At 44.6% G+C, this 20333-nt stretch overlaps 1 protein-coding gene across 4 annotated transcripts in view; it reads left to right on the plus strand.

Annotated features, from left to right (window-relative positions):
* Positions 1–19106, plus strand: part of KCNIP2 (potassium voltage-gated channel interacting protein 2) — a 128505-nt gene extending 109399 nt beyond the window's left edge. For 3 of the 4 annotated variants that reach the window (XM_063132545.1, XM_063132543.1, XM_063132544.1), the window contains exons 2-8: positions 12080–12204; positions 13166–13235; positions 14292–14362; positions 15718–15825; positions 16063–16167; positions 16680–16742; positions 17220–19106. In XM_063132545.1, the coding sequence (XP_062988615.1) occupies positions 12080–12204; positions 13166–13235; positions 14292–14362; positions 15718–15825; positions 16063–16167; positions 16680–16742; positions 17220–17267 (590 nt within the window). In that variant the 3' untranslated portion in view covers positions 17268–19106. Of the gene's footprint in view, positions 1–6100; positions 6204–12079; positions 12205–13165; positions 13236–14291; positions 14363–15717; positions 15826–16062; positions 16168–16679; positions 16743–17219 lie in introns of all 4 variants that reach the window. The other variant, XM_063132541.1, reaches the window with a different exon arrangement.
* Positions 19107–20333: the final 1227 nt, after the last annotated feature.

The following is a 20333-nucleotide window of genomic DNA, read 5'->3' on the forward strand; positions in this document are numbered from 1 at the left end:
ATAATGTTAACATGGAATACTGACGTCTGCACATCCCAAATCTGTTCTCCTTCATTTACTCCGAGATTTAAATCTGTTCTACCCTTATCAGCCTCTCAACAGCATGTTTGTCTTCCTTGACCTACACACTGACCATGGGAGAAATAGTGACAAGATGTCTTCATGTTAGGTGCTAATACGGGTGATCCATAGGCTGCCATGTAACCTATGCAAGAGAAGATATATAGGTTCACCTGGGACAAGGAAAGGAAGGAACCCAAATTTAATTTGGGGGGGAGAGATGTTTGTGCAGAGGAGGAGGTGAACCTGCCTGAGGGGGAGATGTCATAGAAGGGGGGAGACTTCAGGAAGTGTGTGTGTGTGTGTGTGTGTGTGTGTGTGTGTATATTGCAGTGCAGGACGGCATCTGGTTGGTAATTTGGAATAAAACTGGATTAGTTAGTCCATCTCCCTTACAGCTCCTAAAAATGGGCTGATCCTTTCCAGCATGATCTCAGCTGCCAATTCTCCCCTCTGTAACTAAAAATCCAGGAAGCTTGGGAAGCTTCCCTGCACCTTACTGGCTAGGGAATAATTGCAGAGTAGTGGCAGGATATAAGAATGGAGATTTATGTCTGACAGCCCCACTTCATACAAATGCTGCATGCAAATGGCTTCCATAACACCACTCCTACTTTGTATTCCCAGTGTCCCCTAATATGAATTAACAGGTGGAGGCAGCTCAAAGGCCTTTCCTCCCTTGTCTCCTTGAAGCCATATACATCTCTGAAAGTCTATAGCATAATGCAAGCATTTAAGCATGTTGGGGAATTATTTTGGGACAGGGATGGGCAGAAGGTAGATCTCCAGATGTTTGGGACTTAAGCTCCCAAGAGCCCCTGCCAGCATGGGCAATAGCCAGGAATGCTGGGAGTTGAAGTCCAAAACATCTGCCCATGCCTGCCTTATGGTGTCTCCAAGTAAGCAGCCAACCTTCAGCATACCAATTAGGAAGGTTTTCATTTTAAAATGAGGACAAAGTGGTTATGAAAGAAATAGACAGTATATAGAGGAAAAGAAATGCAAAGATAACATCTAGCTAGACTAAATTGATGAAGCTAAAATCCCCGCTTCCATGGCATTCTGGATGGACCTGAACGATGTTCAGATGATGAGAAAATGTCTTTTCTTTAGTGTTGGGAGAGTGAATAAGAAGGTGGTATGGGATCGCAAGAGTAAGCATCACTTACTCAGAGCACCTTTGCTAGGCAGGAAGCAGAATTGAGAAGCAGATGCCATTTCCCGTTCATGAGGGTGGGACAGATTTAGCATCCAAGCATTGTCTTGTGGATTCTGGGAAATACGTGGTTTGCCCACTTCCCTGTAATGGGGAAGACAGAGAGAGATTTTCTTAAAGGTGCTCATCATTTGTGTCTTAGGCTCCCCATTGCAGTAGGTATTCTTGCTGAGGGCTCTATGTCTTTAGTATTGAATTATAGTTCCCAGTATTCTAGTCCCCCTAAGCTTGGTTCATGAAACGTTATACTAAATATTCTTTTAGCCAATCAAAGCAGTTGGAGCACAAATATAGCTATTCCAAAATAGTCAGAGCCTTATTATGGAGAGAGTTTAATAATGGGATGCTGCTAGGATCTAGCTTTTGACCTTTGCAAATAAATTCATTAATGACTTTCAAAAGTGTGAAAAAGATACAGAATCATTCTCAACAAAGTTGGAAAATTAATAGGTGAGACTGCTGATTCCACAAAAATTCTGCCTCTTTATTTTCTCATTGCAGTTCTGAATATTTGTTCATCTTGGTCTAAAGACCACTGTGTGAAATCCGAAGTGGATGTTTCTTTTGGAATTCTGTGTCCTAGAGATCCAAGGCACACGGCCATAGCCCATTCCTGACAATGTGATGATCAGTTCAATAAAAAAAAGGGGGAAGTATGTCTTATTTAGTCCCTTCCCAGTTCCTGGGATCAGTCAAAGTTGTTTTCCCAATGACAAAGGATTAAGGAAAGGGAATCCTTGAATCTGAGAGCTTGGCACATACACATTTATCTGGCTTTGCTTTGCTTTGATGTTTTATTTACTTTATAGACTTAAAAAATCTATCTTGACTTCCAACAAGACTTTCAAACAAAAAGGAAGTTTAAACACAACCTTTTAGCATTAGAACAATACAATATTAACAAAATATTTTAAAGTCAAAGCAATAAATACTTTGACTTTATACAATAGAATGTATGGCCATAAATGCATAGAAATGATCAATTTAAAAGCATATATAAAAACAGATATATTTGGTAAGACTGCATAACTCTACACTTTTCTTTTTCTCATCTTTTGTCCCAATTTAATCCCCCCTATTCTTTACACCAGCTTTGAATTATTATGTATTATCCCTGCCTGTGAACTAGAGGAGTTTTCACACCATACAGAGAAGTTTGTTTCCTTATCTTTGCAATAAAAATAATTAGTTAATAACTTTCTTAAAAATGCAGATTTTACACGCAAATGACTTTATATAACCTTTTGCGTTATTACAGTTTTAGTAATCGTTTGGTTTTGGTAGTTTCTGTGAAGAGAGAAAATTCTATAGGTTGGTTTGATTTGGCTTCCTTGGATGTTTTAAATGGGAAAATTAAATTCAATTACAATGATTTGTCAGCACCAAGGACAGCTCCAGCATTTATTCTGTGCCTTTCCCCTGCAAGGTCTGAAAAAAACTGTACCCGTCTTTCCTTCCCAGCAGACAGGCACACACAATCATTTAAAGTGCAGTAGCACCCTTCTTTTTGTCCTTCAACAGAGGTAACTGTCCTTCTTCTCTGGTTTATTTTAACTGTGCATGAAATATTGCCAATATAGCATTTAATTTGTTTATCTCTTTGAAGACTTTTTTCTGGGGTGAGTTGTATTTTGGGAGTATTTTGACCTTAATGGGACTTCAATAGAGTGTGTTGATCTTTTATTGGAGCCAGTAAATGCTGACTGGCATGAGATCTTGGATGCAGGAACTTGCAACAGATCTGGCTCTTTTTGGTCTCTTGTAGTGAATTCTGGAATTTACACCCCAGCTTCCTTTAAGATTGCTCAGAGAGCAGTGGGTTGGTTGTTGTTGTTTTTATTTGAACCAGTGGACAGTGTTCAACATATGATTACTTTGTGTTCCTCCTGAGAGGGATGGCAGGGGATAGCACCAGGATCAAATTCAATCCTGTGAAGCAAGGGTCTTAGCAGGAAATTGCAGACTGGGGGGTGGAGAACTAAATAGAAGGGTGACACACCATCAACATCCAAGCAGAACCAAAGGTCCAGTGCAGAGGGAGCAGCAGCACAAGGGAGTGAATGGAGCTGTGGGGAGGGGCCATAACTCAATGTGAGAGAGCACATGCTTTGGATGCAGAAGGTCCCAGGTTTGATCCCCAGCTTCTCCAGGTTGGGTGAGGAAAACAATCCTGCCTGCAACCCTGGAGAGCCGCTGCCAGTAATACTAGATGGAAGTATTTACACAAAGGGTTGACAATTTGCTACCCTTCAGATGTTTTGGACTGCAACTCCCACAATACCTGGTCATTAGGCATGGTGGCGGGGGTTGATGGGAGTTGTAGTCCTACAATTTGGAGATAACCAGGTCGCCTACCCCTTATTTGTACAGTCCAGGATCAGCAGTGACCAAGGAGTAGTGCGGGGGGAGGGAGCAAAATGGACCTCTAAGATAGCAAAGGGGGAATATACCTCTTGTAGCGCTTTATTAAAAAATAAATAAAGGTGTGTTGCACTGGCAAGAGAGATGGATATTCAACCTCAAGACTGGTGGTTCCTCCTAACACTCTAGGTGTGTGTCAAAGAACGAACTGGAGCTGTGAGCAAATCGACCGAGGTGTGTGTAGAAGATGGAACTGGCTTGTTTCTCATGCTGTGCATTTGATCAGGAGCACATTGACCAGAATGAAGTTCTATTTGCTTCCTGGACTGATTTATTATTTATTGTGCATTTAGAGGCTATTTTCTGTAGAGTATGGTCATAAATCTGTGTGGCTACCAGCTGGGGCAAATGGTTACCAGCATCCAATGTGTAAGAGTGTATCAGGTGTGGTGCAAGTGCATATCTTCAATTCAGTGTGGGGATCATCTGCTCATTTCTAGTTACTGCCTTGATAGATGTGTTCAATGGATCACACAGAGGGGGAACGTTTGTGTGTGACTGTGTGTGTATATGAGAGAGAGAACATGACTAGCTTTTAAAGTTATTATTTCAAGTGCAATTATTATCTATGGCACTATTCAGAGCTGCCCGGAGAGTAGATGCTGAAATGCCCAAAGCCAGGACAGCAAAAAAAAAAAGAAAAGTTGCGGGGAGTTGTTTCCCGGAACTATTTATCCCTTTGAAGTGTATATTCAACTGTTGTTTTCATTGATCTTGCTCAAGCCTGCTGTTATGGGGTCATTTTTGAGCTGTTAAGGAAATGTTGTTGTTGGCTTTATTTCCCCACCCTTATTGGAATTGCCTTTGTACCTGGTCTGTCCTTGTGCCCCTAACAGTGGGAGTCTTAGAGCCTCTGTTTTCCCCAGATCTCTTGTTATTCCTATTTGTCTGCAATTGCTGGCCTTTTCAATAATGTTCTACTTAGCTTGGTTCAACTTTGGACTCGTATGTTGAAACTGAGACATGCATGTGCATGGACACATATGCACACGTATGTGCCAGTTTAGTGACAGCAACACTACAATTGAAAAGAAGAAGTTGTGTTGCAAATTTCACTCCTGGGCAGAAAATGGGTGCACGACTCCCATCATGCTATCCACTGGACCTCGGTAGCTATCAAGGAACAGTGAAGCTAGAGGAAACAGTACAACTCCAAGCATCAATCCCATGATCCCTCAGATGTATTGGTATGATGTTCACATGGATTCTTTAGTATAAAGTTATTCCCATGCATTCATGACATCACAGCATACTCAGTCAGCTGACTTGAGAAAGCATGGAAGGGTCTCATGGACATATATGGCTTTGGGGGCAATCAGGTTAGCACCACCAAACCACCAAACCAGCATTTATTTTATTCAAAATATTTTTAGGCTGCTTTTCAGCCAAAACATCCAAATAAGAGGGGGGGGGAAAATAAAATAGATTAAAATCAGGCATAATAATAACTCAGCAAATAAAGGAAGCAATAAATCCAGCAATAAAATAGGAGAAGCAGAAATGAAAGTATCCATTAAAAGCCCAGGAGAACAGCTATTGACTATTTGGCATCAAAAAGAGTTGTGCCAAGTAAGTGTCCCTGGGGAAAATACTCCACAACAGGGAGTGCCATTGCTGAAAAGCCCAGCAGCTGGTTACCACCCACCTCATGTCTGGTGGTGGCAGCACTCAGGGAAGGGTCTTTGATATGGATCTTGAAGATCAGACAGGTTCATTTGGGAATCAGCACTTATCTTTCACCTACTCTGTTCCCAAGCCATGTAGAGCTTTGTAGGCCATGAATTGTACCAGGTGGACTGCAGCTGCTTGCTGTCATTTGGTTTACCCAGCTCAGCTTTATACTTTGTCTGAAATTGCTGGACACATATGACTAAGGAGAATTGGACCTACAGAAACTTCCTTCTCCACTCAGCCTCTTCCTTGAGGCACCGGTCCTTACTCTCAGTCATTTTCTTCCCAGAGTTGAGAATAGAAGCCTTTGCAAACTTGCTCTGAGGAACTAGACCCCACTCTTACTTCAACATCATGTTACAGCTGTCCAAGATGTCACACTGGAAAATCCCACATCACTCATCTAGTGGAGCAGCAGAGTCCTTGGGAGAAAGGATACACATTAACATCTGGGTGTTGTGCTTTTCCCCCTTTATGTCCTTACTGTGATCGTTGCTGTGAAGAGGCCATTTAGGAAACTTGGCATCCTTGTTGGATGTGCTTTCATTGTGCTGGATCTGTTTTCCTGCTTGACCCCTCTAGTCCGTTTTCCTGCCTTGCATGCCTCTCCACTCTGGTCTATAGCATGTCTGTTGTGGCTGTTGCTTAGGGATCGGGGGTGGGGGGCGTTGAATGAAAGATGCCATGATATGTTAACTCTTCTCCTGGTCGGCGATTGTTGTTTCTTTGCAGGCAACCCACCTGGCCATGCCAAAAAAGCCCTGAAGCAGCGGTTCCTCAAGCTGCTACCCTGCTGCCGTCAGCCCAAATCCATCCCCTCAGTCAGCGAAAGCAAGTGACACTTTGTGCCTCTCTGTGTGTCTTCTCTGTGCTGTGACATCAAAGCTCCCGGGAGTGGGAGAAGTAGGAGGAAGGATTCCCTTCTCCTGGTGATGCTGCCCGGGAATGATGGGAGGTGCAGTCCATCACATCTGGAGGGCCCTATGTTGGGGAGGGCTGGTGTGGAATTTATATAAAATATTCATAAGACGCATTTCTCGAAGCGATCTTCAACTCGGAAGAATAAAAGGATTGTGTGTATTAATGCAGCCAAGGAAGATAAGGAATAGAAGAGACCACATGCAGACACCCCACCCCACAAACCGCCACATCTGTTTTGTGGATGAACCTGGGTGGATGAACAGCAGCACCCTCCAGATGTGTTGGGCTGCAGAACTCCAGATGTGGTGGCCCTGCTGGCTGGGAATGATGGGAGGTGCACTCAAACACATCTGGAGGGCATGGCTGTTCTGCAGCATTTTTACTCCAATTGACATGGCTCAGAACCACTAAGAGGAAGGGCAGTAAGATGGGGGCTTCAGCCTTAGGGCATGTCTACACCAGGGGGGTGGAGGGGGAGGATCTCGTGATATAGTGATCGCCAAATCTTCCCCCTCAGTCTACATGCGGCGCGCGACGTCCCGGGAGGACGTAGGATGTCGCAGCCGCCTTTTTTAAAAAAATTGAAGATGAGCACAGGAGCGCTCCTTCGAAAAGGTAATTTTTAAAAACACAAAAAACCTCACGCTTCCCCCCACCCCCCATGGAGCTCCATGCCTCATGCCCGGTTCCCGGCTCATTGTGTTTACTTGCAAGGAGCTGGGAACAAACCGGGACGATCCTGAGACCATGGGAAAAGCTGGGATTAAAGCCATCCTGGGGCAAGTGAGGGATCATCTCTCCCTGCCCTGGAATCCCCTGTGCGTCATGTGGACACACAGGGATGATCCCGGGGCGATCCCCAGGATATTGCCTCATCTAGCCATGCCCTAAGACACTGGCCAATCAGGACTCTCAAGTGGAAGGTCTAGATCCTTGTGTTTGCCTGTAGTTAAGCAAATTTTGTAGGTCGGGGTGGGCAGAAAGTAGATCTCCAATTATTTTGGACTTCAACTCCCAGCATTCTTGACCATTGGCCAATCTAGTAGGGGCTTCTGGGAATTGTAGTCCACTCCTGCTGTAGGCAAGTCCAGTATATCACGACACAATGTCTGAAACAGGATAGGGACTGCCTTAAGGTCTGCAACTACCAAAATGGCAGTTCTGAAGGTCACACTCTCCTGCAGAGGGTTCTGGTGATGTGTGCCTTCTAGGTTTAGTTGCCTGGCTGAGCTATGTGTGAAACCCACCCTGGCAGCTTCCCTATGTTTGCATACCACAGCAGTGCACTCTGGGAGCAGGCTTGCTTTACAAAGCTGAATCAGGGAATAAGGTCTGGTCTTTACACACACAGCAAAATGAGATGTTAGAATTCCAAGGTGGTACAAGGGATTGTTCTGATGTCGAGGTGGGTGGGGTACCACTGTTGAATGCTCCCCCCAATAAATAAATAAATGTAAGTAATAAAAGCAAATCAAAAGTAGCACCTCACAGAAAGAGATGTTCTAGCCCAGCCTGCTCTGCTAGTTTTCTACTTGCAGGGAACATGTTGTGTAAGTAAGCTTTCAGAAATATGGCCCTCCCCACCAGCTGTCTGAAATGGTCCAGTCCATTCTACCATCTTGGGGTTTTGCCACTCATTACTAGCAGATTCTGCTGATGGATAGAGGAGGCTTGAGCTATGTAGCAACAAGAAGACAGCCTGGAAGAGCAGGTAGAGCAAAAGGCAGCTGTCACAAAACCGACAAGTTTTGAGAACAGAAGCAAAGAGTTATGAAGGTGACCTCCTTGCTCAGGATCTGCTTCTTTATTACACCCAGTGAGGATAAAATTCGGATGACCGTATTGAAAGGAGGACAGGGCTTTTGTACCTTTAACAGTTGTATAGAAAAGGGAATTTCAGCAAGTGTCATTTCTATGCATGCAGCACCTGGTGAAATTCCCTCTTCATCACAACAGTTAGATGCAGGAGTCATGCCCTCTTTTGAATCTGGTCAAGACTGCAGGGCTCCTGCAGCTTTCACTGTTGTGATGAAGAGGGGATTTCACCAGGTGCTGACTGCATACAAATGACACCTCCTGAAATTCCCTTTTCTATACAACTGTTAAAGATACAGGAGCCCTATATGGTCACCCTAATGGTAGGTAGAAAGAACCACTCACACTGCCTCTTCTTGAGCTCCTTGGAGGAAAGGTGGGAAATAAATGCAATAAATACACACTCAAATACACACCTTTGGCTCTTATGTTTTCAAAGGTAGGATTGGGAACTACGTGGGCTGTTCCTGGTGAAAGTAGTCAGAGAGGTTGCTATGGAGGATTTCCAGTGACTAGGCTTGAGGCTTCTCATTGCTGTGCATAGCTCCATATGCATCCCATCCCCTTAAGCATGATAAACTATGCAAAATAAACTATGCAAAATAAAAGCAAAATAAACTATGCAAAATGGTAAAGGCTGTCAAATAAATTATGCCAAATAAGAGAAATGGTGCACATTTACATGATTTATACAGGCTGCCAAATTTTTGATGCAGAATTTTAGCACAGAGTACACACAAATCCTTGTCTCTTGGTATTTCTACTGCTTGTCAACATGGCAGGAAAGAAAAATCAGAGCATCATCAATGACTACATTTGAACAGATTCTAGGATTTTCCACCTGGGAAGTCCGTATAATCTCAATGGCAGGAAACTTGCTTCCTATCAAGTGATTTTACCTTATAGACTGCCTTCCTCTCTGCTATGGCTCCTTCTTTCTGATTTGATTTTCAAGGCATTCATTTTCTGGTCCAAGTCTCTATTTAAACACACATTGTGAAAAATACTTACTCAAGATGGGAAGGAGTGTGTGTGTGAGGATGTGCAATGGGGTCTATACATCAGAGATGCGGGGGCCCATTGCATTTTGTTTATTGGCCTTTGGCTGGTGGGGTTGATGCCCAATAATGCAGCTGGCTCTGCCAGGCCCACAGGACACAAATCTGCATAACATTTGCATAAATTGAGATATGCACTCCGGAGTTTTGGAGTGTGTTGTCATCAGTGCACTGATGACATGCAGCTCTCCTTCTCCTTTTCATCTTCATCAGGTGAGGCTGTGGATGTGCTGAACAATGGACTGCGACAATGTACTGGATGAGGGCTAATAAACTGAAACTCAATCCAGACAAGACTGAGATGCTGGTGGTGGGTGGTTCTTCTGATCAGATGGTTGGTGTTCAACCAGTTCTGGATGGGGTTGCACTCCCCCTGAAGGAGCAGGTTCGTAGCTTGGGGGTTCTTACTAGAACAATCTCTGTCACTTGAGGCTCAGGTGGCCTCGGTGGCATGGCCCAGCTATGCCCCTATCTGGACAGGGATAACCTAACTTCAGTCGTCCATGCTCTGGTAACCTCCAAATTAGATTACTGCAATGCCCTCTATGTGGGGCAGCCTTTGAAGACGGTTCGGAAGCTGCAGCTTGTGCAAAATGCAGCGGCCAGATTGATAACTGGAGCCAGGAGGTTCGAACATATAAGACCGATTCTGGCCTGCTTGCATTGGCTGCCTATATGTTTACGAGCCCAATTCAAGGTGCTGGTTTTGACCTATAAAGCCTTACACAGTTTGGGACCACAATACCTGACGGAACGCCTCTCTCGACATGAACCTACCCGCTCACTGAGCTCTACATCTAAGGTCGTCCTCCGAGTGCCTACTCTGAAGGAAGCTTGGAGGATGGCAACAAAGGAGAGGGCCTTTTCAGTGGTGGCCCCCCAGTTATGGAATGATCTCCCCAATAAGGCTCACCTGGTGCCAACGTTGTTATCTTTTCGGCACCAGGTCAAGACTTTTCTCTTCTCCCAGGTATTTAACAGCATTTAACAACATAAGCTAAGTTTTTTTTTAATGGACCCCAGAACTGTTGTTTTAAATGGATACTGTTGTTTTATACTGTTGTTTTTTATATTTTTGATGGTTTAAAATTGTGTATACTTTTTAATGTTCTCTGTTTTTAACTTTTGTAAACCGCCCAGAGTGCTTCGGCTATGGGGCGGTATATAAATTTAATAAGTAATAATAATAAATAATATGCAAATTTAGAAATAACTACTAGGATTTATTAAAATTTTAGAGGAGGCAAAGCCACCCAATTAACTTTTCTTCCAAATAAACTCAAATAAAATGATTTCTTCAGTTAATTTGCACTCTGCCCCAGATCATCTCAAACCAATAGAAACGTTTTCTTCTAAGCATAATTGCAACACAGGAAAAGATTTGGAGATGGCGGGGGTGCTGGGGGTTTACAGCATGCAGAGAAGGGAGTTAACCCTTCCCTCCCCATCTGCAATCCCCTTTGAAAATCGCCACCAGAATGGCAATTGAGCTAAGGAAAAAACACCATCCATTGGCACCAATGGTGACTCAGGGCTCTGAGGAATAGATCCATGGCCCTGGGAAATAGATTTGGGGCCAGGACCCCATGTGCTCAGGCCAAACAATGCCTGCCTCCTATAGATACTGCGGACTCAATTGTGCTTCATCCACTAGTGGGCCATTAACATCTCTGTGAAGCCTACAGAGCATGAAGTGAAGCCAATAGCTATGCCCTCCAGTCCTGCCCCCAGCAGTAGCATACTGCCATTTAACATGAAGGCTCCATTTAGCGATCATGGCTACCTGTCCTCTATGAACTTTTCTACTCTCTCTTTAAAGGCATGACCACATCTTGTAGCAGCAGTGAATTCCATAAGTGTCCATTATGCAGTCACCCAAGGGACCTGGGGGAAAGGGTATGAATGCCACACGTTCAGATTGCTTATATGCATGTGTGTGTGTGTGTTTGGACCTGAGTGCATATGACTGGTGGGGAGGGGTGCTTGTGGTTCTAATCAAAACTAGTCAGTGTATGCTTTGGTAGCGTTACAAGTTTTGCTTTCATGATTACTATGAATGGGCTGATCCCTAGCCAACTTTGTCTACTTAGGAACTAACAGGTGCGCAGGAACTTAATAAAAAGGGCTGCATGTTCTTTGATGCCTGAAACACTCAGTAGCTGTTTGAACTTGATCACCCAGATGGAGAGCCAAATTCAGTTTTAGCTGAGAGTCGGCTAAAACTGAAGCATCTTTGGGTTGCAGTTGGGCTTTTGGAATCTAAAGAAGTATTAATGATTGTGTAGCCTGTTATAAAAATCTCTCTGCTTGCATATCCACAAGTCAACAGATATTGCAAACATTCTATAAGCTTCAAGTGTGCTCTCTCACCCAAAGGAATCTAAACCCCGCAGCTGAACTTCTCACTGCTCAGGGAAATGGGAACAGTATAACATGATTCACTCACTGTGTTCATGGAAGACATAAGAACTTAAGACCAGATAAGTCAGTTCTTGCCTCTAGCTCCTGTCCAAACCTGGCTGGAATGTAATGTTTATCACTGTCTTCGTGCACTCCTGTCACAATATGGAAATATGGTTAGCAGAAATTTCAAAAGTAGGGCTCTAACTTGATTGCAGCAACAGTTTTGACCTTCTCTAGGATAGGAAGAAACCATTGAGGCACTGGATTTCTAGCTGCAACAGAAATTTGAGCCCCCACAACTCCAGGTATACATGCATATGCAGTGTGTTCTTGTACCAGGAAAAGGGAAGGAGGTCTGTTTCAAGTCTAAGCCATGTGCCATGAATCTATTTGTACCAATGCAGGGGTGGGAGGGAATGTCGCTATCTTGCTTTGAAGGGAAAGAGATGGAAGGCAGGAAATGGAGGCGGGGTCTGCCCAGGCTATACTTCTGAGCCTCTTCTTTTTCTTGCAGACAGTGTAGAGGATGAGTTTGAGCTCTCTACTGTTTGTCACCGGCCCGAGGGCCTGGACCAGCTACAGGAGCAATCCAAGTTCACCCGCAAGGAGCTGCAGGTCTTGTACCGGGGCTTCAAGAATGTGAGTTGGGAAGAGCCTCTCCTTCCTTCCTGTTGGCACCCTTACATGCTTGTGTAGCTTTATTCTTTTGCTTCTCTCTAGGGCTTTTTTTTTAATGAGAGGTTCACAGTCTGGGCAAGGAAGGAGGGAGGAAGAGACCAGCCTTTTCCATATTGTTGGAGAGAGCGCATTTATAAGCATCTACTCACCATACACCCATTTTTTCTACATCTTTTCTCATTGATAATCTACCCACTCACAGCCTCAAGACTGTAACCATTGTGCAAGCCTCTTTTGTGTCGACAGAGAGATGCTACCAACTACCAGTCTTAGGCCAAATTCTGGAAGCTCCTTCCTCTCTCTCAGGACCAAAAATGGAGCGCCACACAGCTCTTGTGGGTAGCTGTCTCTCTCTCTCCAGATACCTCTCTTTCATATACTTTTTCTCTGAATCTTTACCCAGTATACACCACTAATTCTCATGGAAATCAATCTGTATTGGTTTCCACCTGGGGCTGCAGTGATATTGTCTCTCTTTGAACTACTCAGCTCCTCCTAATGCAGTGGCGGCTGACTCCATAGCACAGGGGAATCTTCTCTGTGCAGTTTGAGTGGCAGGCAGGCACTGTGGCTTCCTCTGGCCCACAGGAGGCACTTCACAAAATGAGTGCCTGCTTCATCTTGCTGGCTATGTTTTGTAACCACCAATAGGTAAGAAAGGTCGTGGCATTCTGTGTGCTCTCTGAGGCAATGCTTAAATACACAGACATAGCCCTGTACTGCAGCTCAGCCCCAGCTTGGGACCATGCCACTGTCAAGTTTTCCCCTGGGTCATCTGCTTTCTGACACTGGTTACATGGGGAACTAAGGGAGTCTGCTGCTCAAAGCCCTCCTTGATTACACACTACGCTGCTCCTAACTTGGGATATTGTCTATTTTAGCTCTTCCAAGGTGAATTTGTCTGCACTTTTCCATTTGACAGGAGTGCCCTAGTGGCATTGTTAATGAAGAGAGCTTCAAGCAGATCTACTCACAGTTCTTCCCACAGGGAGGTGAGTTCCGCTCCCCGTTGAGAAGGGCATATGGTTTGGAAAGATGGGGAGGTCAGATGAGGCCAGTAGCTTGTCTGCTACTAGATATATATGGGATATGTCCCTGAGAGACTTGGCATAGCCATTCTCAAGTGCCCATAGTTCCTCTGCCCACTGTGTCAAGCATACCTTCCTGCCCAAGCAAACTGCCCATTTTGCATCCTTGCAGTTAATTGTTGCCTCCCCTTTGCCTAATTTTAAATGTGTTAAGACTGCTTTATTCCAGTGGGCTTTTTAAAGTCAGCGATTTTATGTTTTACAGAGCAGCCTATGGAAGTGTGTGTATGTGTGGGGGATCCGTGAGAATTGCTTTGGCACATCCAAAGCCCTGCTGGCTTGTTGCAGCCATGGTGGAAGGCTCTATTTCCCCCTCTCCTATTTAATTCCTCTCCCCCCGCCCCATTGAGGGAATTTATTATGCCAGCTCCAGGTCTGGCATAGCACCAGGCCTGTGTCAGTGGAATGAAGGGATGTAGGATCCTGTGGATCCAAGGCTCCCCTGGAATACCTGTTTCTAGCACCAACACCAGCTATACTGCAACAGAGTTTTACACCATTGCACTGCAGAATCCTCCAGCAGCAGACATCCTTCTCCATCCATGGACCTCCCTCTCTGTAGGTGGAAGGGAGGCCCACAACCTCCTATAGCCCCTTAGGGATTGGCCCTTTAGTTCACTGGCTGCTCATATGGTTTTTATGCTATTTTATTACTGCGATTCATTTGTTATTATTGTAGGATTGTTCTCAACTTGTTGTGATATATATTCTTATTGGTAAGCTAGCATGTGCATAATTTATCATAGAAAGGTAGGGTATAAATATCATCACAATAAATAAATATGTCCTCTGTCCTCTGAGGGAAGGACAATCATTTAATGGCACCTAGAAACATCTTTTCAAAAGCTGCATCACTTTCTCTCGTTGTTTCCTGCCTGCTACCGAGTTAATTTACTGAAATATGGTAAATGGTGCAGTCTGTTGCCTCCTGATCACTCGGTTTGTTGCCCCTCTCGTTAGATTCCAGTACATATGCAACATTCCTTTTCAACGCATTTGACACCGACCATGACGGCTCTGTCAGCTTTGAGGTAAGATTCCATGAATACTTATTTATGTTATTTATTGGCAGCTCCCTACCAAAACATTCTCTCGGCAACTCACAAAATAAAAATACTTATCTTATTGTTTAATTTAAACATTTCCTGGGGCAGGGTGTCTAATGCTGCCAAGTCATCAGAACTCATGAGGGAACCATGTTTCTGTTTAGACGTATATCCAGGGCACCTACAGACAACAAGCTGAAGTGTCAAATTAAAGCACAGACCATGTAGGAAAGTAGCACTTTATTATGTATCCCCAAACCTTCACAAACTGGACTGCAACATTAATTACACACCCAAGCGGCTGACAGCAGTTCTGGCTTTAAAAAACTATGTACGATATAGAACTACACATGAAGACATACAGTGTATGCGAACAGCTTGTTCTACAGCTCCATCACCCATAAAAATATATTAAAATGTTACTTTGGAGCTCAGGTCCAGGCAGACACCTGAGCATTGCTGGTCAGTGGGGCCACCTGCTGGAAGTGCTTGGATCTGCATTGCTAGGCTGCCACCATTTCCAAAGTAAGGCTGGCTCTGTGCTGAGTCGAGTGAGGGCAACTGGCAAATTAGGGAGGCACTTGCTCACTCTCTTGTGAACAACCACAGAAGCCACAGCGGCTCTCCCTCTTGCTCATTCATCTTCTAAGAAGTTTTGTGAACTTTCATTTGCATGCATTTTTATATTTCTCTCCTCTCTTTCTCCACCCTTTCTCTTACTTTAGAGTTTATTTCCCACCCCACGGTGCTCAGGGAGGGTAGCAAAATAATAATTAATTACATACTAGCTATTTAAAACTTCATCCTCCCACACACTTAATCCTGGCCACCTAATGGGAAAAGGTTATATCGCATCAAAAATGTGTTCGGACTAGGAGCTCTGGAAGGAAATGCCAAAGAAAAGTGGAGTCACTCCTGAGAATCTTTTGTAGTTTGCTGCTGATGTTCCAACCGCAAACTGTTCCAGACTGTTGTCAAAAAGGAGTCATGAAAGGACAAATAGAAAGAGGGCCAGAGGGAAGCCTCTAAGAATGCAATTCTAAACACGTTTAGTCTGAAAAAAGGTCCTACAACCATCATTCCCCAGCCAGGTGGTTATAGGACTTTTGTGAGTCTAAACATGCATAGGATTGTGCCCTAAGGGACTTAAATTCTAGAATATTGAGTAATTCTGTCCCTTGGAGGGTTCTCCTTTCTAGTAGCTGTGAATGGGACTTACCAGTTTGTAGTCATTGCATCTGCTCCATGTTCTTGCAGCTGTAGTTCATAAGTCACTTGGTGGTGCTTGGGTTGTAGTTTATTGTTTCTTCACCCCATCTTTCTCCTTTATTTTTCTGCAGGATTTTGTGGCTGGCTTGTCCATTATTCTACGTGGCACTATAGATGATCGGCTCAATTGGGCCTTCAATCTCTATGACCTGAACAAAGATGGCTGCATCACCAAAGAGGTACATATAGAGGAGCCTTCCTCAACCTGGCTCCCGCCATTTGTTTTAGACTATAACTCCCAGAATTCCTGACCACTTGCCATGTTGGCTGGGGTAGATGGAAACGGACATCCAAAACATCTGGATGGCTCCAGTTCAGGGAAGGCCGATATAGAGGGAGATGGATCAGGTGATACCAGATTGTCTCTCTTGGTGCTGCCCACTTTCATGAGTCTCTTTTGGTGCTCTGACTTGCAGGAAATGCTGGACATAATGAAATCCATTTATGACATGATGGGCAAGTACACCTATCCAGCCATGCATGAAGAAGCACCTCGGGAACATGTGGAAAGCTTCTTTCAGGTGAGCCTAAAATCAGGACATTTCCGGTTCAGTATCTTGTACCTTACCCACAAAAATCTTCCCATGACTGTGAGTTAAGAGTGCGGGTTATTTTGGTCCAGATATTTGGGTGTACCTTCTTCCTAGAAGCCTCAAAACAAGATTTTGTTAGAGCTTTAGCCTTCCCACCTTGCATCCTTCCTTCCTCTCTTCCCTATTTTACTATAGGCACCATCCCTCATTTTTTTTTTGTAAGTCCTTCAATTATGTCCATGGCCTTGAACCTGTTTGCAACACCAGGCCACTGATGTCCCCTTGGATACTTGTCAGATGGTATTAGAGAAGTAGGGAGCCATTATCTGCCAGTGGTTCCTTGTTCCCCCAAAGCAGAGACAGGTTGCTAGACCAGCTGTTTTAGGGCTCGAGATATGCTTGTTGACTCTGGATGTTGTAGTAGGCTTGTATGTACTGGAGGCTGCTGCTAGGCAAGGCTTTCCTTCCATTTTCTTTTTTTGTGTGTGCTTACATTTCAGAAAATGGATCGGAACAAGGATGGTGTGGTGACTATTGAAGAATTCATTGAGTCTTGCCAGAAGGTAACATACAGTTGGCCCTTGGTAGCCATTTGCCCACTGTAACCTTTTGTAGCAGCAGATAACAAAAAGGCACACCCAGCCTTACTGCCTTGCTCTAGAGCAACTTGTGGTCTTCCAGTTGTTTTGGTCTTAAAGTTTGCCCACCCCTGCTATAGAGTTTACAGTGAGGGGCAGGGTAAGAAAGGGAGAATGAATTTCCTAGTAAATGTGTCACCACCATGTATTGGAGAGGGACAAGATATTGCAGTATTGGCACAGGATCCAGACTTCTATTTTAATGTTAAGCCAAAAAAGAGGAGTTATTGCTGTTGTTGATTAAAAGGTCACTTTTGTCAAAGTTACCGTTTGTAAGGGAATAGGAAAAAGCTGAAATATCCTCTTCCATCACAGTAACTCTGGTTTCTTCTTAATTCCCCCCTCAACCTCTTAACTCTCACCCCCCACAACCAGAACTTTGATGCATTTTCTCTTTGGCAGGATGAAAACATCATGAATTCCATGAAGCTTTTTGACAATGTGATCTAGCTGGCCACTCCTGGAGCCCAGACCTTCACACACACCCCGGGACTTCTCTCCTTGGCGTATTCCTCTGAGGCACTCTTCTCTTGGCTGCATGGACAAAGCAGCCCCTTGTCCACACTGGACTAGGCAACTTTTGTGGAGACAATCTTCATGTATTCAAGATGCAACTGGGGGGAAGTCCCTGCAATGGGAACCAAGTGGGAAGCTGTGATTGGGTTGGGCCAAGGCCCACCAAGGGATGTGGCCTGGCATTTGCAAGCACTTTCTCTGGGCATTGAAGACAAAATGGATCAATTTGCTGCCTCCCCAGAAAGCTGCACTGTCTTGTCTTGTCACCAGTAGTGTGCCCACCCTTTAGGGCCTTCCAGATCACAGCAACCCTTTGACCCCTCACTGGGGCTCCAAGCGGGTTCCCCACCACCAAACGGCAATGCAAGCCCTGATTGCCAAAGACTCACAAAGGATTTGGTGTATGTGCAATCTTCCCCGTTCCCTTCAGGGAGGGGACTCCGTTTGATCTGCACCAAGGCTCTCATTGCACATGTGCTAATGCCTTGATGTTTTCAGCAAGGGAGACATTTCCCAGTGTCAAGGTATCTTGCAGTCTTGGCACTAAATACCACTTAATTCTTTCTGGAGAAGAGCTGCAGCAAGGGAGAAGAGGGTGGGTGGGATTTTGCTTTCTGGTTTCTTTCCTTTGCACCCACAACAGAAAGTGGAAATGTTGTGCAATTCAAGGGAGGCAGGGGCAACAGAATCTTTGGCTTGCATTTAGAAATCAGGAGTGAATCATGTTGGGATTTCTGTGGAGAGAAAGAGCACTTAGTCCAATAACTGGGACAGAGATTTTCCCTGCCCACCACCTGTAACTATAGTGAAAACAAGGTAGAGGTGGAGAGGGTACCTCACTAGAAATTTTTAGGTCAGAATGGAATAAGTCAGGGGCAGGTTTCCGCCATGTGCCTTGTGCTAAGTGTATTGACAGACAGAAATTTGTGTTCCATAAAGGGCCTTAACTTATTGTAACCATGTGCATGGTAGGGGTGAAAGAGAGCATGTATGAGAGGAGTAGATAAAGAAATGCCCACGAGGATCATTGGTGGGTGGGAGACTTTGTTGCTCCTTCCTCTGTCCAGCAGCTTCATGGCTTTCCCTTAGCAGATGCCCACGTCTCTGTGATGCTACGCCTTTTCTATTACTATCCTTGTGGCAAAAAGCCCGTGGGCCTTTCAGGAGCATTGTGGGCAGCAAGCAATTCAGAGCCTACTTATGAAGCTCCAAGGGAGTGCCAGGCACTGTACCGGAATGAGCCGCAAACCTGTCCCTGTACAGAGGGGTTTACAGTCCATACTAACTGAGGAAGATAAGGATGTGGTAAGAGGGCAATGGAGGTGGATTAGGGGGAAGTCAGGTGGCAGTGGAAGAGTAAATGGGTAAAATGTGAATTCAAGAAGTGCTTTGTTGGAAAAGTAGGTCTTGTGGAGGGGCTTAAATGAAAATAAGGAAGCTATGTGATGCCCAGAGACAGTAGTGACATAGCAGAAGTGGAAAAGGAAACTGATGGCTGAGGAACCTGGAGAGGCTAGCATGGAAAGTAAGCAAAGGCAAAGTAAGAGAAGCAGCCTGGAGCGGAGATATAAAGAACTTGAACTTTATTTTTGTGACAAGAGGGAAGGCCAGCAATGAAGAGATTACAATAAGTCAAGATAAGAGGTGACCAGAGCATAGACAAGGGTTTTGTTAGGAAGTACAAGGAGAAAGGAAGAAGTAGCAAGATGACAACTCTGATATAGACAAAGCATAAGGAAGAGACAAAGATAATGCCAAAGGTTTTTGTGTGTGTGTTTTGTTTTTTGCCTTGCAAACAGGTGAGATTACTGTATCCCAGTCTTTCCCAATGTGGTGTCCTCCAGATGTGTTGGACTATGAAGATTATGGGTATACATCTGGAGGGCACCAGGCTGGGGAAGGCTGCTGTATGCCAGCAAAGTTGCAAGCGTGGAAATGGCACCCAGCATGTATGAGCAAGCTAGAGGCTGAGGGGCTAGACAAGAGGCCATATCTAGATGACAGAGATGAAGTTCCTCCTTCCTAGCCCTGCCTAGCAGTACACAAGCTAGTTCTACCAATATTCTTAGATCTTATTCACAGATCTTATTTTATCTCAGCTCTGAGCTACCCTCAGCTGTCATTGTAACAATCAACCATAATAACTTTGATCCCTCTGCTTCAGTCTATAGTTTCAATGTTCAGTAAGCATTAAGGTACTATGGAATGTAAAGAAAGCTTCCAGGCCCTACTGAAGGGTGTGATCTGTTTTGGGGGGTACAACTGGACTGTATAATTCAGGAGGATTTCCCGTGGGTGTACATGAAGGATTGGATTTAGGCTGGAATTGGAACTGGTCGGCTCAGGATTTATCAGCTATGCAAACAGACTTACTTCCATGTGCACTGGAGCCCAGGTCTGGCTCTTCCCCTTCCTGAGACTGCCACTTCCCATCTTGCCAATCCATCATGCTGGGTAGATGTATGGCATTAAAGGTCACACCTGGAATCAAGTCCTGGAGACTGGGGGCAGTTCTGCATTTACCTGGTAATTACTTTTATTTAGATGTGTACATCACCTAGATCCACAGCCTCAAGGCTCTTCACACCATTTCAAAATGTTCCTTTATACTGGCTTATACTTCCCTCTGCTGACCTGCTCCTCCAAATGATCCTAACTGGTCCCACCCTCTCTAACTCTCCCGAACCCCATTCTTAAGGCACATTTATTTTGAAGCAATTCGTAATCAGACGTTCTCCTGCCCTCCTCTGTCTTCCATCCAAGAAAGCCAGTTCCAGTATACAACACAAACATTTCCCTAGCTCCCACACTTCACTTCTGCCATCCACATTCCTCAGCCTTCACCAAGACCATCCCTTGTCCAGCTAATCACAGCTGTTCACTGAAGTTTTTACCTCCTTAAGGCCTGCAGTAGAAGCAGGGGGCAGAAAGAAAGAATCATTCCCATTTCCAAACTATTCCCAGTGGCCACTCAGACCAGCCAGAATCTTCTGGCGTTTT

This window comes from Elgaria multicarinata, chromosome 8, assembly GCF_023053635.1.
Source record: "Elgaria multicarinata webbii isolate HBS135686 ecotype San Diego chromosome 8, rElgMul1.1.pri, whole genome shotgun sequence".
In the NCBI taxonomy this organism is placed as follows: Eukaryota; Metazoa; Chordata; class Lepidosauria; order Squamata; family Anguidae; genus Elgaria; species Elgaria multicarinata.